This window comes from Oreochromis niloticus, linkage group LG8 (assembly GCF_001858045.2).
Source record: "Oreochromis niloticus isolate F11D_XX linkage group LG8, O_niloticus_UMD_NMBU, whole genome shotgun sequence".
NCBI lineage: Eukaryota > Metazoa > Chordata > Actinopteri > Cichliformes > Cichlidae > Oreochromis > Oreochromis niloticus.
In genome coordinates this window covers 19551426-19572443 of record NC_031973.2, presented here as the reverse complement: position 1 = coordinate 19572443, position 21018 = coordinate 19551426, and the positions used below count along the sequence as shown (strand labels likewise).

Sequence of the window (21018 nt, the reverse complement as noted above, 5' to 3'; positions counted from 1 at the left end):
TCTTCCTGACTGATTTCTGCTGAGGACTCAACTCAGCAACAGGAGCAGCAGTATCTGTTCTTGCAGGAGGAGCAGTGCCAGTGTACATACCTCTCTAGACAATCAGTGACCCATTGCCAAACCGGTCGTGCTAGATGATGTTTCAGGGAGTGCTCTGCTGTATTATTAATCGTGAATTTGCTCTCATCTGTGAAGAGAACAGCATTCCTTGGCTGGACTGAAAGTTCCGGTGTTCTCTGGTGAAAGCCAGTGAAACTACATGGTGCTGGGCTGTGATCATGTGTCCCACTATAGCGGACGTTAAGACCTCGTGGCACAGTCATAGAGTCCGTCTCTGACAATATGGTCTGAAACATGTACGTGAATTGCCTGCTGAAGGTCATTTTGTGGCGTTCTAACGTTTCTCCTCCTTTCTTCATCACACAAACGAGCAGATATCGGTCCTGCTGCCCGACTGATTCCCTTCTGTGGCTCTGTCCAACTCCTCTAGTGTACTGGCCCATCTCCTTATTTCCTCCACACTCTTGAGAGTGTGCTCAGAGACACAGCAAACCTTCTTGTGCCATGCTGGAGGAGCTGCACTACCTGTGCTACCTGAGTGTGCTGCAAAAACCATTTCATCTTACCAGCAGCAAAAAAAGTGACTAACAAAATGCAAAAACACAGAAAAATTAGTCAGTAGGGATCAGGCAAAGATTTGTGATCAGCATGTGCAAAACTGTTTGGATTTGTTTTGTTGTTGTGTTGTCCCTTTATTATGCTCTGAAGGAGGGTGACATGGATTCACAGCAGTCTGTGATTCCTGACTGGACAGACTGATATGCCTGAAGTTTAACTGACATGTGTTATTCTGCAATGATCAAGTGTTATCTAAATGTTTTGGAGCCGTGTACTTTTCCTGATTTTGTCATGTATACTTTTACAATGGTGGGTGCTAATATTAAATATGACAAATAATGTGTTCAACATATGCAGCAATCCAAAAGCTCAGGCTCAGATCAGTGATGGGTGATATCATTGGTCACAGCTCAGAGCTTTGTTGCTTCAGAGACACAGCTCTGAGCTGTGACCAAACCAGGCTCACACAGCTGCTGCTCGGATCGCGAGGGCAACCAATCAGGAGAAAGTTGGACTGAAGGGAATAAAACTGAGCGAATAAACTAAGGAGTGTAAAGGGAGACAAATTAGAGACAAATTAAGATTATAATGAACTGTAAATCATGCAAAGCAACTCATGTATGAGTTAGAAAGACAATATGTAGCTGGAAACAGCCATAATAGCTCCACTTTTATGATTGTACATGCTTTACAATTATTCTACATTATTTAGCATCTGTCTGAATTACTACAGATGATGAAAGAATATATGAATTTTACAGACGTTCATATTTGTCCAGACTCTCCCAGACTTTGTGCATAGCAGTAGTTTCAATGCAGTTTTGTATGATTTATGCACTTACTTTAAAAAAGATCTATTACAGAATAATACTAGCAAATAGATTGATATTTTAAACTTTCACAAGTCATAGTAATGGAAAAAAAAGCTTCAAGACATCTGTGTCTACCTGAACCTAGCACTTGCTACATGTATATGCTTGGGCGTGCTCACATATGTCCCCTTGGAAATATTCAGTGTCTGGGGACTTCAGTTGTCTTGGATGCAGTCTCAGTTCAGTCGTTGAGAGAGGCAGAGAGGAAGGGACCAACGCCCATCTCTGAGAAAAACGGCAGCCTTGGTTTGACCTCAGGTAAGCACAGATAATTTATCTTAAATATGATTATTTTGTCACAGTAAGTGAATATTTGATAGACAGTTAAATGCTTCCAGATATGTGTTTTTAAAGCGGGAATGGGTCTGGTTTACAACATGAAAATTAGTACTGTAGATTAAAGCATCTGCAGTTCTCTTTTGATCGTTTGAGTTTGGTCACCATAGATCTTACTGTTGTACAATACACAGTATTGTGCAAAAGTCTTGAACCACCCCCAATTTCTTTGTATTTTGCTAGGAAAATTGGAAATAGTTGCAGTAATCTATTGAAACACTTGCAAACAAGTATATAGAGCACAGTTTGTACAATTCAAATGAGTGTGAAAGCCAACATTTGGTATGGACACCTTTATTCTTCAACACAGGCTGAACTCTCTTAGCTAAGTTTTCCTATAATTTCTTTAAGTAGTCTTCAAGAATAGTTCTCCAGGCTTCTTGAAGAACATTCAAAGCTCTCCTTTGAATTTTGGCTACCTTTTGTTCCATTTCTGTCAAAATGATCTCACACTGCTTCAGTAATGTTGAGGTCCGAGCTCTGGGGAGGCCAATCCATGACTGATAGTGTTTCGCTGTGTTTTTCTATCCAGTTATGCTTTGGCAGTGTTTCTGGGATCACTGCCATGCTAAAAAATGAATCGCTCCATAAAACGTGTTTCCTGAATTTGGTTGTGTGGTTTGGCATCCCTAAGCCTTTTTTCCTGTTTCACCTTAAGGATGGCTTCTTGACAGCCACCCCACCACTGAGACCATTTCTTTGGTGAAGGGATGAGAGCATCTCTCGTGTCCTGTGTCAGGTCTGCATTGAATTAATCTTGACTTTCAGATGCTAATCATCTGCTATGGAAATTCTTTTAGGTTTGGTACTTTGTCTGCTCTTCAATTTCTCCAGCCTCCTCAAAATTCTTAAGGACATACTGCAGACCATCTGCCAAGTTTTTAACCAATAACACTGAGAATCCCCTTGTTTGGTGCAAAAATACTATTTTATGCCTGTCAAACTCTTTTAGCCTTGGCATTTTTTTTAATAGATTCAACTAAAGAAATGGGAACAAATTAAAATCTACTAGTAATAAAGTGTTAAAAGATTCAGTTTAAGTTGTCTGTTATTTGTAGACACAACACTGGTTCATCCATTGAGTCAGGTGCCTTTTTATGGTTGAATGAGTCATAGGTCACTGTTAAATGACTTACCAAATGAACAAAAACAAAAAACGCTCCATTGAAAATGGTCAGGTACACGACTGGACTGAAAATAAGCGAAAAACCAGAGAAAAACTTTGAAAGACCTTCAGAAAGCCTGAAGAACTATTGCTCAAAAAACCAAAACGTAAACAAAAACAAGACATGATTCAACATTTCCACAGTACTGTATATGTTTCACTTTTAACATGAGTAAGATGCAGACTAATGAAGCAAAGGTTTTGCGTTTTATTATTATTTTTATTAGAAGCATTGTTTTTATTTGTAGGTGTACTCATAGATGACCAACATGGCGTGCCTGGCAGCTCTGTGTCTGCTGTTGATATTTCCACTGAGCAGCTCCCAGAGCACGCTGAAGTCTGAGCAGAAAATCAGCGCCCATAAGGCCCCAGGAGCACCTCCTCCTCCTCCACCTCCACCCCCACACATACGGGACCTACTCCAAAAGGAGGAAACCAGTAATTTAAACGCAATGCGGACATGTAAGTGTGTGAACACTGGGAAAGAGAGCTTCATGTTCACTGCCATCCAGCAGTGAGACGAGATAATTAGTTAAAAATTGTACCATGTATTTCCAAATACTCAAAGTAATTGCAAAGATTAAATTGTGTAAATGTAATATGCTAAAAAAAAAGTCGTTTTACTTATTTGTTTCTGTTTCTGTGACATTTTCTTCCTTTTTTAAAAAAAAACTTGAACTCTTTTTTGTGATTAACTAAGTACTACTCAAAGTTAGATATATACTTTTCAATGGGTGTGTATGGCCCTAATACCATCATGATATCACCTTTGGTGAGGGTTAATAGGAAAGCATCAATGTGAGACATGTCAGGCTGGGCAGAGCACTATGGGTTACACCGTAGCAGGGATCACTACCTCAGTTCAAGAAAGACAGGAAGAAAGGAGAGCAACAACAATGACCAGCTGACGCTTGTTTGTCAGCTTCAGTCTGCACTTTAATGCATTAACACTGCAGTGTTCTGTGTGAGTATATGGAAAGTTCAATGTTTTCAGTAAGAGCTTACAGACTGCAGATTGATCCAATGCTACGATAAACTGAAGTGCTGTCAAGTGCATTTCAAGTTCACTCCACTGATGATTTGGTATATAAAAATAATACATTTTCTATTACAATGTGATGCCGCTTATAGTTCAATTAAAAAAGTACAGGCTGTCTAGTTTGGACAAGACAGAAGAGTTTACATTAACTTCAAGTAATTGGAGAGGTGGAAGAAAGTTAAGTTACACCCACTGAAAATATTTGAGTGGCTCAGTTTGGACAGCTAAATGTAAAGTGTTTATAATCAAATGGCACATGTATTATTTGAAAAATTAGACTTCTGGTAACTTTTTGGGATTTTTATATTGCAGTTGTTTGAATTTACAGTGCTAAATGTTGAATTCCTGTCTAGCTCAATTTTAGAAGGATTTTTATGTGAAAACTCTGATGAGCACCGTCGTGTGTTTGTGCCTCTGCAGATGCCCTTGTAGACAAAGATAACGCCAAAGTGGGTCTGTTCATCGCAGCAGCCATGGGAACCTTTGCTCTGATGGCTGCAGTGTACTGCATCTACAACAAGTTCTACACCAAACAGCAGTACATGCACACCCAGCTCAACAATGACCCAGGTAGCTTTCATTGTTTCTGAGGTAGAACCACGTTCAATTTGAGTTGGAAACAGAAATGATTAGAATCTGTGTGGCAGCATGTGAAACTATTCCTGAGAGACTGTCAACAACAACACTTATAAGACACTTATAAATTATCATCAGCAGGAAAATAACTCTCTCATCTTTTCTGTCTGACTTGTTGGTACCAAAGCACTTCCTGTTTGCTGCTGTTTAGAGGCAAAGTGATGCTTTAGTGTGTGGAAATGCAAATCTGTAATATATACACCATAAACACGACTGATTATGTTTGATTTTCCATTGTTTTGGAGTCTTGTCCTTAGATTATCTTAAAGCTAAAATCTAAAAAAGCTTTTCTATGTAAAGAAAACTTTTAAAAGTGCATCTTATTTTCTGTCTGCAGACACAGACTCCATGGACCCTCCCCCCGTGTTCTTTCACGCCTCCGTCAGCTCCAGTGTAATGGACCTGCAGAAAGCTGGTTATGGCTCTCTCTCGGACACGCCATCCATAATTTCGGTCCCTCCCAGTCTGTCCCCTCCTCCGTCTGCCATGCCCCTGCCTGCCCTCTTCCTCTCCTCTCGCTCTCTTAGAACTATATCAGCGAAGGATCTGGAGAAGAGTTACATATGACATGCTTGCGTAGGTTACTGTTTTTGAATGATGGATAAGGGAGACGTTACAGTTATTGGAATATTTGTGTTGTTGTTTTTTTGTACACATAGACTAATTTTTGATTTTACTCAACAGCAGTAAAATAAAGAAGAAACTAAGGCACAGTGAGCAGCTTAGCGATATAATATACGGCACTTTCACATCCAGCTCTGTTAATGTTAATCATGACTTCCTTTACCCTCACTGCCCATTATTCTCAGTCACAGTTATATGTATGAACTGTAGTCATTTGTGCCTTTTTTTGTTTATTACACATAATAAACTAGATTTTTCCACCATCTTATCAAAGCTGCACCACCCTCATTAGAAAATAAACTCTCCAAAGTAAAAAATAAATAAATATGTCTTTCGAGTTGTGTGATCAAAAATTACAGCTCCATTTATTACTTCATGAGCTGCAGTGCAAGTTTAACTAATGACTTAAGCAAAATAAACATAACAAGCCTGATTTAATCTGTGCATGTTAAAGGAATACAGGCTCTTGGACTGGGAAAGGTGTTTTGCCTCTTTAAAACTATCTTGATTACTTGATTACTTGATTACTTGATTGCTAAAAAAAAAAAAAAAAGCCCAAATATACCTATCAGAGAAGTAGCAACAACTTTATGAGTGGCCAAATCAACAATCAGGCACAGTCATAAAACAATGCAGTTTTTCTTTTGCACTTTTTCTATCTACAGTATACAGTTACATTAAGCATGTTTTATGCTAGTTTAAACATTTCTATATGTAAAAAAAAAGAAAGCAGCTCGCCAGTATGCACCAAATAAGTGACTCCATTAACTTATAATGACATATAGCAGCCCTGCCTTTGCCCCTGCTGGTAAGGTGCAGATCATGAAGAGCTCAAGACTCCATTTGTGATGTTCTATTGATTTTCAATCCTTCTAAAATTATTTTCTGGTCATAAACGCGGAAAAACCCTGCAATCTAATCCACAACCACTGTCCCGAGGTGAGTCTGCGTACCTTCTTACAAATACCCAGAAACTCTGTTAATATTCTTGGTGGGACAGTGTTTACACTAACTCCCCATTCAAGGCTTGTGCAGTCCAAGAATAGCCGCGGCTTGGATAGTCGGTGCTTAAAACGAGGAAGGAAGTGCCGTATACCTTCCACTCACTACACACTTGGAGAGATTAGCGGCAGCAGTAATCTGTTTCAGGACCATGGCCAGAGACAACGTTTGGCTATGAATCTTATCGAAAGTTGCCTACGACTCTCTGTGAACCTTTACGGACACCAAACAGTGTGACGAAGTTTGTTTGGACAGGGTATCCGGAAAAGTGGGGCTGAACATGCATATTCGACTGGTTTTATATAAAGGGACTTGAAGCAGGCTCAGTCAAATCTCTAGACAGTCTGTCGCTGATTACGAGTCTCGTTTCACATGAAAGCGTGAGTTAAGAAAGCTGGTGACCCAACCAAATCGGTTCTTTTAATGTGAGTAAGACGCAAGAAGCCGGGAAGCAGAGGAGAAAGGCTGTGCGCTCAGTCGGGAGCGCGCAAAGACTGCACATTGGTCCGGTCCTGGAGACGTGAGGATGGAGGTCCGGCCGGACAGGTTTAAGGCCGTGGCAGCCAAAACTCTTGGGAAAATATACGGGTATGTAAAATCTCCTCCACAGGGAACAGAAACAGAGCAGAAACATCTGCTGGATGACCTTTAATGTTAAAAAGGAGCTTTGTGTTTAGCGGTTAAGCTGCGGACCTGAGGGGAAGTTCATTCTTACTGATGCTGAAACATGGCCTGTTAGTCTATCAGTGTTTCTATTGAGAAGATTTAAAGAAATATAATGTCCAGAGGCCTGAATCAATAATATGGAAATATGTGTCCGCTTATAAATCTTTCATATAAGAAATGTGTACACAATAACTCGCTGTATGTGACACTGGCGACTTACAGTAGCTGATAAGAGATTAAAAAGGAATCCCCAATTAATGTTCAAACTCTCTTTTATAAGCAGTGTGTATCAGTCTTTGTTCCCGAAGAGCAAAAAAACAGAATGAAGTTACATTTCAGGCTCAAAATGTTCTCTCAGTGTAAGATGAAGCGCTGGATCGATATTTGGATCCATTTCTCCCAAGCTTTTCTGCCGTGCTGTTACATTGTCACATTACAGAGACACTGTGACACTGTGTGTGTGTGTGTGTGTGTGTGTGTGTGTGTGTGTATGAGGGGAGGGGGTGTCTATCAAGATTTTTAGGAAAGACTGATAAAACTGTATGTTTCACTTTCTACCATTTTTAGAGATTAGACAATGTTGATAATCTGCTCTAATTATTCTTCCAAAGAGGAACTGTGTGTAGCGAAAAACAGGCCTAAGAAGCCGGTCATCTCACATCTCATTAGTGGACAGTAACCTCATAAAACAAAACAGCTATTTTATCATAGAACTTGTTATATATCGGTTATAATAACAGAAAAACAGACATTTAAGAACTCAGTATCATTTTACTGACTTATTGGGACACTTTTATAGGTTTATAGTGACAGTGCAACCAATTCTGTTGACACTCAGTTGCAAAAAGCAAAACAAAACAAAGCAAAAACCTTCATTGGGCACTCCTGAGAAATAGTGTGTAAGATAGTCAGGAACCTGGCCAGTTATCCGATAGCAAGAAACTAATAGGTGGACTCCCCTTTCTTTCTCTCGGGATTTGATGCAGCGTCTAAACACTTAAATCCCCTCCAGAAATAGCATCTCCCCGTCCAAGCTGTCGGCCCACGTAAATCCCTGCAGGGCGTACACCTTGGCCACGTCTCTCTTCCTCTCTCCCCTTGTAAGTAGCCAGATAGCTTGTCATCTTGTCCCTCCCCCGCGCACCCCCCTTCATAGCCGGGATTAGGACACTCGACCTGCGGCAGAGAGCGCAGGTCATCTCACCGGAGCGCACTGCTCTCACGTGCTCCCGTCGGTACCTGGCTGCTTTGCGTAAAAGCCTGCTTGACCGCTCCTACTCTCCGCACGCGAAATCCGCACCTTACATTCGAAAATTACTCTTTATTTAATCACTGTAAATGACTAAACCTTACGCCTGTTTTATTACACAACTCTCTACCTGATGTTTACTGTTCAAGCGTCATCTTCTTCTTTTCAAAGTTGATTAGAGCAAATTAGCAGTCACGCGATCGTCTGTGATTTCAGTCAGTGATCATAGTAGACAGCTGGCACTTGTCTTTATTTTCAGGATCAGCAGGAATTTGACTCGAACACACCCTGAATCTCTTATTTATCTCAGGTTTTATCCTCAAAAGACTTACCTGGAAAACTCGTTCCACGCGAGTATTTTATGATTAACTCTCTAATACTTTTTTCCTTCGTCCGTTATAACTGCCACATGAGCGGATAGGGGATTTTTTAAAAACATTTTATATTAGGAGACTTAGTTTGTATTAATGCCATGGAGCATTTTCAGCCCATCAACTTTCTCTTATCTAATCAATTATTCCAACGTGTCCGAGCTGGCGGTCTGCCCTGCATTTGTCCTTGATGTATGAATTAAGAGATTAACCCGCTGACAGAACCAAGTGCATTGATTTAGGAAATATGGAATTCAGCTATGCTATACTCCAACATTCAGAACTTTTACTTGTTTGGGATTGAGTTCAATTGTTCTACAGGAATGATTCAATCGAGGCTTTTCTACAAGGTGTAACGGGAGAAAGGGAGAGAAGGTCAGGGAGATTTTAGGGATTACGACGGATTTTCCTTAACCCGGGGTCAGTTATGAAAAGTCACTGCAACTGATACAGTATAAAATGTAAAATATAGTGGCCCTTTATAATAAAGTCCTTGACCTATAGTATAATGAAAATGCTTTCACCATAATTAGTCTAGGGTGTAATATTCAGTATCGAAAATACTAATTGATTCCGAATGAGTCTAAAATGTCAGTGCAGCAGAGCAAGGAGGTTTTAAGGGAAAGGAGAACTGCATTTTGAAGTGTTGAACACCTTTAGATTAATTTAGAAGGAGGCACAATTTATAACGTGACTATTTCTAATATAATACAAATCTTTAAGGCAATAAAAACACGTTTTCATTCTTTACACACTGTTGTTAGCAGTTTTGGCTGTATGGCATAATCTCCGCTTTTCAGATTTCCCACATTTTGTTGCATTATACTTCATTTATTGTGTTTTCTGGTGGACATACCTTCTCAAGAAATGACTTGGTGTGCCCCCTTATTCAGATGGGACAACTCTGAAGCATATTACAATTTGCGCACCAAAATAATGTGTAATTAGAATGAAAGAAGGGGTGTTTATGATATTCTATAATACGGCTTATGCCCTTAACAATAATGTGCAATTGCAATGTAAGAAGAAGAAACATCATTGGCTGTTTCTTCTAAAATACCCAAAATATGTTAATTGCATAGAAATGTTCAGTGTTAATTAAAACTTTCCATTTAAAATGTCAGTTGTGTTTTGAGATGCTTAAAAAGGACAAAAATTACATGGTAAATGTTGAGAAATTACATCATAAGTAGAGAGCTTTACTGTAAAGTGAGACCGAAAGCACTACAAGTGTACAGCCAGTGGAAAAAAAAAAACTACATATATGGACACTAGGGAAATAAACTGGTGTAAAATAAGGAAGGACTGCTGTGAATTATGTGTGAGACTATGTGTGAGTCAGAGGAGAAGCCGGTAAGATGCAGGGTTAAAGATGAAAAAGAGACAGGAAGAAAGACGAGAGAGGCCAGCCCAGACAAAAATAGTCCAAGAGAGCCAGAGATATTAATAATTTAACAACGAAAATCATTAATACTTGATCGGTGTTGAAGATCGTTGGAACCCCTGCTTACAGTTACCAACAGAGCATGTTTTATAACGGCATAGCTGTTTTCAAACTTGTTGGTATTTCGTATGAATGTTCTGGACAGATTTGTTGGCAGGAACACAAATGACCTCACAGCAGTTCTCTGGTAATAACCATGTCGTTTTAAAGTCTGCAGGAAATATATTACATCGGGTGATATAAACAACTGTCTTAACTCCAATGCCTACACAACAGATGTACATATAAAAGCTTTTGCCACTAGATGAACAAGCTCTGTTGTTGAATATCGAAAGTATGACACACAGATTTACTCACAACAAAAAAAGAGATCTGGGAAGTGTTTTGACCTGAGGTGTTTTGTCATATGTCCTAGTCACTTCTGCAATTTCCTTTGTTTCTCAACCTTCAGTGACTTTAGATAAAAATACACTGAAATCTAGGAAAAAATATTACAGCATCAGAATCACAAGAATCAGGACTAGGGTTTTTCGTATTACATCACACACTACACATTTTAGCGTGTGAAAGGTTATTTTGTGTGCATATTTTGATTTGGATAGTTTTATCAGCTTTGTTTGTGTTTGGTCTTGAGTGTCTCACGCCATCCTCCAGTCTCCTGTCATCATGAAAATGACTGTTTGGTCAGGAAGAGCATGGTGCTACATCAGAGGTTCACTGTGATCATATTTACCACGGCGGCATATAAATCAGTGGATGAGGTTTTCAGATTGCATGGCTGATTCAGGTCAATAGAAGCTTCTCACTTATATATAAAACCTAAAGGGCAGTGATGTAGTAACTCATCCAGCTCATAATGTTTCACAGTTTATAAGATACTGCCTGTAAAATGGCAAATGTGACCTTGACACTGACCTTGACCACGATTAGGTGATCACTGTTTTAAGTTTCACTAAAATCTATTCAATTTTCAGTTCAATTCAATTTTATAGCGCCAAATCACAACAACAGTCGCCTCAAGGCGCTTTATACTGTAAGGTAGACCCTACAATAAAACATTCAGAGAAAAAGCCCAACAATCACATGACCCCCTATGAGCAAGCACTTTGGCGACAATGGGAAGGAAAAACTCCAATTTAACAGGAAGGGAGGGGCGGCCATCTGCTGCGACCGGTTCGAGGGAGAGAAAGAAGACAGGATGAAGGACATGCTGTGGAAGAGAGCCAGAGATTAACAACAAGTGTGATCTGACTAACGCTCTAACAGGAATATAAAGTGTGGACGGCTAGACCAACGGCATCATGAACTCATCGGTCCTTTAGCTGGATGAGCTAAAAACTGATCTGTCACTTCCTACTTGTCCAACTCTGAAACATGAAAAAATAAATAGAAACTATTGTGGCTTTTAAATACATTGATCCTAAGAGGTTAAAACTGGATTTAGTTATATATCCAATATAAATAATATTTTATTGATACTTTTATTGATTATTGCCTCCATGATTGCTTTTTTTGTCACTGTTTCGCTGAAGGGTTTGTCACATTCCATGTAATCATACAATGACAGTATCATAACCTGCTCTAGGCTTTTCCTAACCTGTCAAAATTGTGGCCAATTAAAAATCAGGAAGAGTCAGTTATGAATCTAATCTGGTTCATTTAATCTCCTTTTGTTCAGTACAAGTTGTCAAACGAAATATTCCCATGATCTCTGCTCTACATTTGCACAGTTGATTTTTGGCTAAAAGCTGCAGGTTTGAGTTTGTGGATGTGCTTTGACGAAGTATAGCCATACTCTGTGCATCTCTGTGATCGGATCTGCAGTGGTCTTATCTTACAACTCAGCTTTTCACATGTCATGTTTAATAGATGACGGCTACATTTAGATGCATATTTGATGCTTGTCGGAGGCTGGCAGACCTCGTGGTTTCTAAGGGTTTCGCAGTGAGGCAGAAGAGCAGCTCGCTTTAGGCTTTTCTTTGCTGGCGGTTTCTGTGAGGGTGCAGCGCAAAAATCCTGATTGCATTAACTTAATGTGATAAGTTAAAACGTTAACAGCAGGTCCCAGCAGTGGGATGCTAATGGACATTTGTGCTGACTGTGATTTTTTTTTTTTTGAAGATGCTTGACTTAGCAGTCAAACAGACACCCAGGAGGACTGTCTGAACATCTAAACCCACTCACTTTCATCAGGCCAAGTTGTCAGTCAACAAGCTTTTCAGAAGAGGATCTGTTTTCACTGTGGCAGCAAGAGATTGGCAAACCTCAGGCCCACTTACTGATTCCTCTGAAGTTAAATCAATGACATGCATTAGGCTTTCAGGACTTAGTGACTGGTGAACCTCGAGTTATTTCCTGTCACTTATGAATCATTGCTTAGCTTAAATAAATCAGTAAACAATACATTCTACTAGTAGAAAGCTTTTTGAAATGACTCATTTGCATACAAGAGTGTTTTGTTGTGTATTTTCAAGGTTATTTCTTTAGCAAGTTATGCTTAAGAGATAAGAAATACAAATATTTTTGCCTTTATTAAAGAATACAGTTTATCTACCCCCTCTTCAAAGATAACTTGTCAGATTTGTGATGCAGGAACAATAAAGTGACCTAAATGTAGGTGACACTTTTAATCTACCCACTTTTCCTCACAGAGCTATTGAGAAGAAACAGGAAAATGGCGAGACCATCGAGCTGTCGGCAGAGGGCCGGCCAGAGCTGGTGGAGGAGAAGGAGATGCCTGTGGTGGACTGCACGTGCTTCGGTCTGCCCAGGCGCTACATCATCGCAATCCTCTCTGGCATTGGTTTCTGCATCTCCTTTGGTATCCGGTGTAACTTGGGAGTGGCTATCGTCAGCATGGTCAACAGCCACACCATCTTCAAAGACAACAAGGAGGTTATAGTGGTGAGTGACAGCAGATGAGTCTGAGTTAATGTTACATTTTCCCCTGAAGTGACAGAGCCATATTACATATTGTGTACTATGACTGTTTATGTTGTTTTAAGATTGTTTTGGCCATGGGTGATTGTGCTAGGTACCCTACATATGACTACATATGTCTAATGGACTCATAAAATGCTGAGTTAGGATTTAACAACATGAGAAAATGTTATTTGCACCGCCTGGAATGATAAAACACGAGTAAGCATACCAAAGTGTCACATTATTAAAACTAACATGGCAGGACTTCCATGAGAACGATTTCTCTCTGTATTATCACCTGAAGGCAGCACCTCCCATGATCCCAAGCTACTTCACTTTCTTCTAAGAGTCTCAGCATTTTAACTAGTCATAAAGGGAAGAGCTAATTTCCTCAACTAACCAGGACTGAACAATGCAGGCATCCTAAAAACCGATCCACCAAATCAAACAAAGCTAGAGTAAAACCAAAATACTGCCTATGAAAAAGGTTTATTCCAATTCCAGCTGTTTGATATAATTAGATATTAAGACCACGCCTCCAAACACGCTGCTTCTGATTCTCATCTATAGCTTCCCCCAGTTCTACAAGTTATTCCCTCTCGTTTACGTGCCTCACCCTCCCTCCCCTTTTCAGTTCTTTAACTTCTTGAATTATATTTAGTACATGGGGATCTGCCAGGCCTGGGAGCCGCCAGCAGTTCCCTTCGAGGCCTTCCCCAAACTGCAGCTCAATTCATGTCCAAGCCATTCACCTTTACCTACTAAAACGCTGTCAAACCTAAAATGAGGACGTGGGGCCAGCTAGTGAATGTTTGATGTAGTTGACAGATCTGGGGGAATACTTGTGGCTGGTCAGCAGGTGTCAGTAGTGGACAACATCTGTTTTTTATGGTTCTTCTTTACTGTTAATTATACAATGTCCACTTTTAGATGATGTTAAATACAGTCTTGCTTTTGAGAAATGAAAGAATAACTCAGCTGCACATATCCAATTATGATTTTAAATGATGTGTCTTACTGTGTGTCCTAACAGAAAGCACAGTTTGACTGGGATCCTGAAACGGTGGGAATGATCCACGGTTCATTCTTCTGGGGATACATTGTAACTCAAATCCCCGGAGGGTTCATTTGTCAAAAGTTTGCAGCAAACAGGTCTGTTAACTTCCTGCGCCGTGCAAGGAATAATCAGCTTTTGTCGCAAAGCATATTCAATGGGGTAATTTCTTCTTTGTGTTTTGTTTCTTTTTCAGGGTGTTTGGCTTTGCTATAGTGGCAACATCTTTTCTGAACATGCTCATTCCTACAGCAGCTCGTATGCACTTTGGCTGCGTTATCATTGTCAGGATCTTTCAAGGACTTGTGGAGGTGCTTCCCTCTCCCCTAAAGTACTCCCCTGGAACTGCAATGTGCTTCTGTTTACATAATGCAGTTGAGATTATTTATAATCATGCAAATTCCTACATTCTACTCCTATTCCCACAGGGGGTTTCATACCCGGCATGTCATGGTATTTGGGCCAAATGGGCACCACCTCTTGAAAGAAGTCGCCTGGCAACAACAGCCTTTTGTGGTGAGTCTGTGATCAGTGACCCTCAGCAGCTCTGCCTGCAAACAATAGGTGTTCATAACAACGGTAAAACAGTTGAGTAATTAGAGGTTAAACTAATGATTACAAATGAATCAGCAGGGTAAAAGGGGGGAGTTGCTGCTTTTTTGACATATATGACTAAAATCCTGTGCTGTTTTGGGTTCAATTTTTTTCATTTTTAAAAAGATAGTTTAAATTACACTGAGAAATTCACTGCATTTTATAGCAAATGAAGAGCAGTATGGGTGATAGATTAAGAAAATTAACAACAAATATATATAATTAATATCAAAATAAAATCATTTTTTTCCTGTTTTAGGTTCTTATGCTGGTGCTGTGATTGCCATGCCATTAGCTGGAATCCTAGTCCAGTACTCAGGATGGTCATCTGTCTTCTATGTGTATGGTAAGACGCCTTTACCCTGGGCCTCATTTCAAACCCTTCAGTTTGGAATGAATATGCATTTTTTAATAAGCTAACTGTTTGCATGTTAAAGCTGGCAACAGAGTTTTAAGGCGGAATAATAAGTGCAGCTTTAGCTGTTGATACATGAAAATGCGAATGCTTGTGAAGACACTGAACGCACCCATCACACAGTACAGCCTCACTCATAATGAAACTGTGAGAAAAGGAAAACCACAACAGACCAGCGCCATAAATACCAGAAGGATGTAGTCTCATGGTAAAAAAAAAAAAATTACACCACATGTCATGTCAAAACGTTTACGTGTTTTGGACACAGTACTGCGGAAAGAATCTTGAGCAATGCCTTAGTTCTTTTTATTTTTCGACGGCGCAGCAATTTATTGAAACAGCATATGAGGCAAAAACAGTTCTAGTTCAATAGTTCAGTACAACTGTATCAAAGTTGAAAGTCAATATTTGACTACCTTGATTCTTCGACACACAAAATCTGAACTCTTTGAAGGACATTCAAAGCTCTTCTTTGGATGTTGGTTGCCTTTTGTGTTGTTCTCTGGAGATCCTACATTCCTAATTAATGCTGAGGTAAACTTGGGGAGGCCAATCCATGACTGTGTTTTCCCTGTTTCCCGTCCATAAGAATGTCTTCTTGACAGCCACCCTCCCACTGAGACGAGCTCTGTTGAAGCTTCAGTGAACGGTAGATGGATCAATTTCTTGGGAGAACTTTATAATAAAGTCACAGTGTTAGGCATTATTAAAGTATTAGCAAGTGCTTAATTCATTATTTATGCATCATTACTCCTCATTAGTTTGACATTCATAAAAACAGATATATTATTATAAATGTTATTATGATTATTAGTAGAAGTGATGTACTACCAGTGATAGTTGTACACGATGTAACAGTAACAGATAGATAAACATATTCGTATTTATAAAGGCCATAATAAGGAGGAGTAATGATATATAAATGATTAATTAAGCACTTATTAATACCTTACTAATATTTAATGGTGTGACACTTTTGTAAAGTGCTACTAATGTTTTTACTCTTTCTTAAGGACTTTCGGATAGTCTTCATTTGCAGAAAGTTTTTTTTAGACGCGCCACTTCCTCTTTTGACCTGAAATTGTCCAGTTTCGGCAAAACTTTTAAAGGAAGCACTGCACAGCATGCCGAGATATGCTCAGCACATCTCAAGTATTTTATGCTTAAAGATTCAGCAGACAGGTCTTTGCGAATCACTTTGTTGGTGCGAAAAATGTATTTTTTGTATGGAAATGGAGCAAACTATTTGTACTAGCAATGTGTAGACACAACACTGGTTCATCCCTCGAGTCGGATGCATTTTTTATTCTGGAATGATTCGCAGCTCAGTGTCACGTGGCTTAACAAGTAAGCACATTCTTCTGAACATAGTTAGACACGGGTACAAGAACTGGCCTGAAAAAGTAACCGTTGTCCAAAGAAAAACTCATGAAGGCTAGAGAACTGTTGCTCAAGACCACTTTAAAAAGTTACAGCAAAGTCTGGGATCTTGGAAGAAGAATATAAAGAAATAAGGGGTCTTTGTTTGCACAGTAGTGATTTAATGTGGAAAAAAAATAATCTTGTTTCTCCAATCTGCCTGTTCCTTTCCCAGGAAGTTTTGGTGTCATGTGGTATTGCTTTTGGATCCTGGTCTCGTATGAAAGTCCGGCAGCTCACCCCACCATCACCGAGGAGGAGAGGAAATACATTGAGGAAAGCATTGGCGAGTCAGCCCAATTCACAGTAACGGTCAGTGCATGCAACAGATTTCTCAAGATCTCTCAATTAAAACACTGCACTTCATTCAAGGGCATTTCACTAGTTTACAGGATAGCTATGAAACCACGTTTAAAAAAACCCTCTTAAAAATAGATGAGTTTATATGCTGATTCAAACAGAGAGAGCGGAGATGATAAACAAGCAAACACTGAGTCAGAAGCTCAATTGTTTATCTGTCACAGTGACAGATTTAGAAACTCTTTATCAGCAGTCATTTCTGTATCTGCATTCAAGCAAAACTTAGTTCCACACGCCCTGTTCTGTTGTCGTTTGTGATGCTCGTTTGTTTCAAAGGAAAACATTTAAGAAATGAATTAGCTACGTGTTCAAGCAAAGAGCTATACACGTTTGAGACAAAATCACTAAAATCATCATCACATTTTTCCCTTACAGAAATTCAACACACCGTGGAGGGCCTTCTTTACCTCCATGCCAGTGTATGCCATCATCGTAGCCAACTTCTGCAGAAGCTGGACTTTCTACTTGCTCCTCATCAGCCAGCCTGCTTACTTTGAGGAGGTCTTTGGGTTTGAAATTAGCAAGGTAACATGTGCAGTCGACAAGCAAAAACCTTTCAGCAGTTATATCAGAAAATAAAGGACATCACTGCAGCTTTGGTTGAGTGTCTTGCCACTGCAGTGGTAAATTTAAATGTCCTCATTTGTACCATTGCAGTTTGCATCTTATATTGACAAGTCATGAAGCACTGACAACAATTTTTCACCTTAATTTACTATAATTAAAAATTTTTAAAAAGGTTGAAAATTATTCTATGGTACATATTTTTTTTTAATATCAGTTAATTTATATGCTGTTACACTGAAGCATTTCTATTTTAGTGTTACTGATCATTCAAAGCTTTGTCTCATATTAACACATATACCCAACTTAGAATCACTAAATAAATATCCTGTATGTCTGACTGAGGAAACCAGAGTACCAGAAGAACAATGGCTTTAGGGAGGATTTCTAGAGCCTTTCTGCCGCCATTACAATGGTCTGCACCACCCTGCTGCAAACAAGCAACAGGAGCACTCAGAGAGCACAACTGCCTGTTGACAGGAAATGCTCTCTGAGTTCCTTCCCCAGGAAGGACCCTTTACCTCAAATTTTTTAATACAACATCCTGACATCAGCCAGCATTCTGATGCTGCATTATCTTGACAGCTCTCTCCATGCGCTTTCATATGCTATATCTACACTGCTGACATTTATGTATAAGCTCAACTTTGACCTTCAATGAACTTAAAATTTTATTTAAAATCTTGGTGTAAAATAAGAGTTTTCTAAATTAGTTTTTGTATTTGAATGTCTTCCAAGACTGCACCTTAAAGTCTGGAAGAAACTATATAAATATGTACTTTTCTGTGCGTCATAAGCACGTTAGCTTGAGCTCCAGTCATTATCTGCAGGCAGATTATAACTGTAGTATATAACAGGGCAGAGATCGCACAGTTTGTGCCAACTTCCACTGGATGTTTTGCACCTGTTAAGGCTTTTTTCTTGTTCTCATCTAGGTGGGGATAGTGTCTGCTCTTCCTCATCTGGTTATGACCATCATTGTGCCCATTGGTGGCCAGATTGCTGACTATTTGCGATCCAACCACATCATGACCACCACGAATGTCAGGAAGCTAATGAACTGTGGAGGTAAGAAAGAACCAACTAAGGGGAAGGGAAAATGAAAACTTGCATAAATGAAACAATCACATCTGGCAGGACTGAAAGAGCCAGGGAAGTCATGGGCAGTGTGGACGTGGTCACATCTGTGAAGAATAAGTGGTTCCAGCGGTGGACCTGCTGGGTCTGGTGTTCTGTGGTGAATACCAGTCAATCGTCACGGCACCTGTCTGTGAGCACACGTCCCATTCAAGGACATCGAGGTCTCATACCGTGCTCATGGACTCTCATTATCTGTGCAGCCTGTAAGGGCTGCAGGTTATGCTTCCTAACTGGACAGACTGACAATGCAATATCTAAGTGTTCCCTTAACTGTTTAAGGAGCAGTGTATATATGGTCCTTATATAAAATTATTTGGATTTTATGCTGTTTTCTGCATGCACTTTGAAGTGAATTAAGCAACACTGGAGAAAAAAAGCACAGTATATCTGTAGGTGATTATGCAGCTAAAAACGCGACTGTGGTGAGAAGTCATTTGCCACATAAGGCAAATGATGACTCATCAAAAACAGAAGCCCTGCCACTGTCTGCTATTTTTACATTGTAGAGAGAAACCAAACATCAAACACCAAAGCGAAATGCAGAAGCTTGCAAGGCACTTATCTCTAACCAATCGACAAGACAACCGAGGCGCATTCAGTTAGCGAAAAGTGTGAACACAAGGCAACAAAATAAGCGCTTGCACTGTAATATGTTAAAACTCTTTATATGTCTGTTTTTTGCTTGCCTGCATCAGGGTTTGGGATGGAGGCTACCTTGCTGCTGGTAGTTGGTTTTTCACACACAAAAGGCATTGCCATTACATTCCTGGTCCTGGCTGTGGGTTTCTCTGGTTTCGCCATTTCAGGTGAAATATGAAGTGTTCCTTCAAAGATTTTAATCATAAATGATAGGCGACTGAAAGTTAAGCAGCTACATAGTTGTGCTTTTATCACAAGATGTTAATAATAATAATAATGGTTCCTCACAAGGTTTCAATGTCAACCACCTGGACATTGCACCGCGCTATGCTAGTATCCTCATGGGTATCTCCAACGGCGTAGGCACCTTGTCTGGGATGGTCTGCCCACTTATAGTCGGTGCCATGACAAAGCATAAGGTGAGAACTGTTTCTGAATTTGTGACTAACTGATAATAATGTGTGCTTGTAAGTGTACTCAACTTTCTCATGGTTCTCTTTCACGTTTGTCTGATAGACGCGAGAAGAGTGGCAGGGCGTGTTTCTTATTGCCTCACTCGTTCATTATGGAGGTGTTATGTTCTATGGTATGCAAAGCCCCCTTCTTGTGCTTAACCAGATCAACTACAAAAATTCTGAATGATGAAAATTCAGCAAAACTCTGTAAAAGTCTAGGTCTGTAACATTCATGTCATTTATTACCTCACTGAGTTTGCGTGTCTGCTGCAGGTATTTTTGCATCTGGAGAAAAACAACCTTGGGCAGAGCCAGAGCAGCTGAGTGACGAGAAATGCGGGATCCTGGACGAGGACGAGCTTGCGAATGAGACGGAAGAACTGTATCGCACAAGCGGTGGAGCGGGCTACGGAGCCACGAACCAGGCATTGGATCCCAACGGAGGGGGCATGGCTGGGGGAGGAGGAGGAGGCGGCTGGGTATCAGACTGGGACAAAACTGAGGAGTACGTCCAACCAGCCGGAACCAATAATTATCTTTACGGAGGAGAGGGCGACCGAGAATTATAACGTAAAACCAGCAGAAACAGTTTATGAGCAATGTGGAATTTCACTCAATGGCATTAAAAAACTGGTGGGAATGTGGGGATGGACAATTTTCAGCAGGTCTGACTATTTTATCATAAATTAACAATTTCACAGAGACTGCACAGTAGAGGTGAAGACAGTAGTAAACGTAAAATGTGTTTGTGCATGAGTGCAGTCGTTATACGCTGTGTGGCAGAATGGTTTCACCAGTCCACCTTCAGACATGTCAGAGGACGGCTTTAGGCCTGGTGTGGCGTTCTTTGATGCTTAGTCATTGTAACTGTAGAAACTGGACTGACATGACATGGATTTCATTTCTATGCCTCTTATTTGTATCTTAATCATTCATGATTACACATCTTTAGGCGCACAATGATCACACTGACTTTTCTTTTTAGGAGAAATTGATATCTATTGAGATTGTCAGATTAGTTTCGAAGACAAGATTTTTCATAGGGGTGGCCAAGTTATGTTATGGAAGTTATGGAAGTTGGAATACATCACGGATCAGTTGGCTGCGGTCGCGAGGTCTCAGAATCTGCTCTGTGAGCAAAAGAGTGACAAGATCTCGGATTCGAAGGTAAATAACATCATGGAAAAACTCGCAGCTATCCAACGGATGATGGAGGGACCAGTGTCGGAGTGCTAAAAGAAACAGCTCGAAATTCTCATGAGTTGGTTGGAAGACAATTGCTATCATAATCTGGCTACCCCTCCGGCGCCAGCTGCGGGCTCAAGGCTGGAGCCGATCAAAACAATCCCTGATAACGACTATGTTGAGACTGTTCCTTCCCATCCCATGCAAGGCCACCTGGGTTGGCTGGAAGACTGTTTACTTAGCCTGGCA

General features: G+C 40.1%; 1 protein-coding gene across 3 annotated transcripts; it reads left to right on the top strand.

Annotated features, from left to right (window-relative positions):
- The first annotated feature begins 6413 nt into the window (after positions 1-6413).
- Positions 6414-20255, top strand: LOC100692232 (vesicular glutamate transporter 1). 3 transcript variants are annotated; one of them, XM_013273804.3, is made up of 13 exons: positions 6414-6880; positions 12674-12926; positions 13978-14096; positions 14195-14309; positions 14427-14514; positions 14852-14938; positions 16602-16738; positions 17162-17311; positions 18286-18418; positions 19186-19296; positions 19421-19548; positions 19646-19715; positions 19858-20255. In XM_013273804.3, the coding sequence occupies exons 1-13, from the start codon at positions 6819-6821 to the stop codon at positions 20151-20153; spliced, it is 1749 nt and encodes a 582-aa protein (XP_013129258.1). In that variant the 5' UTR covers positions 6414-6818; the 3' UTR covers positions 20154-20255. The 3 variants fall into 3 exon arrangements, with proteins under 3 accessions (XP_013129258.1, XP_019218282.1, XP_019218283.1); XM_019362737.1 differs by having other exon boundaries at positions 19646-19767; positions 19817-19905; XM_019362738.2 differs by lacking the exons at positions 19186-19296; positions 19421-19548; positions 19646-19715.
- The last annotated feature ends 763 nt before the right edge of the window (positions 20256-21018 follow it).

Bases quoted from the DNA above. Each gene is read 5' to 3' on its own strand.
- LOC100692232 (XM_013273804.3), top strand. From the start codon at position 6,819: ATGGAGGTCCGGCCGGACAGGTTTAAGGCCGTGGCAGCCAAAACTCTT. The intron at 14,310-14,426 runs GTGCTTCCCTCT...CTATTCCCACAG, and splicing joins TCTTTCAAGGACTTGTGGAG to GGGGTTTCATACCCGGCATG. The intron at 14,939-16,601 runs GTAAGACGCCTT...TTCCTTTCCCAG, and splicing joins ATCTGTCTTCTATGTGTATG to GAAGTTTTGGTGTCATGTGG.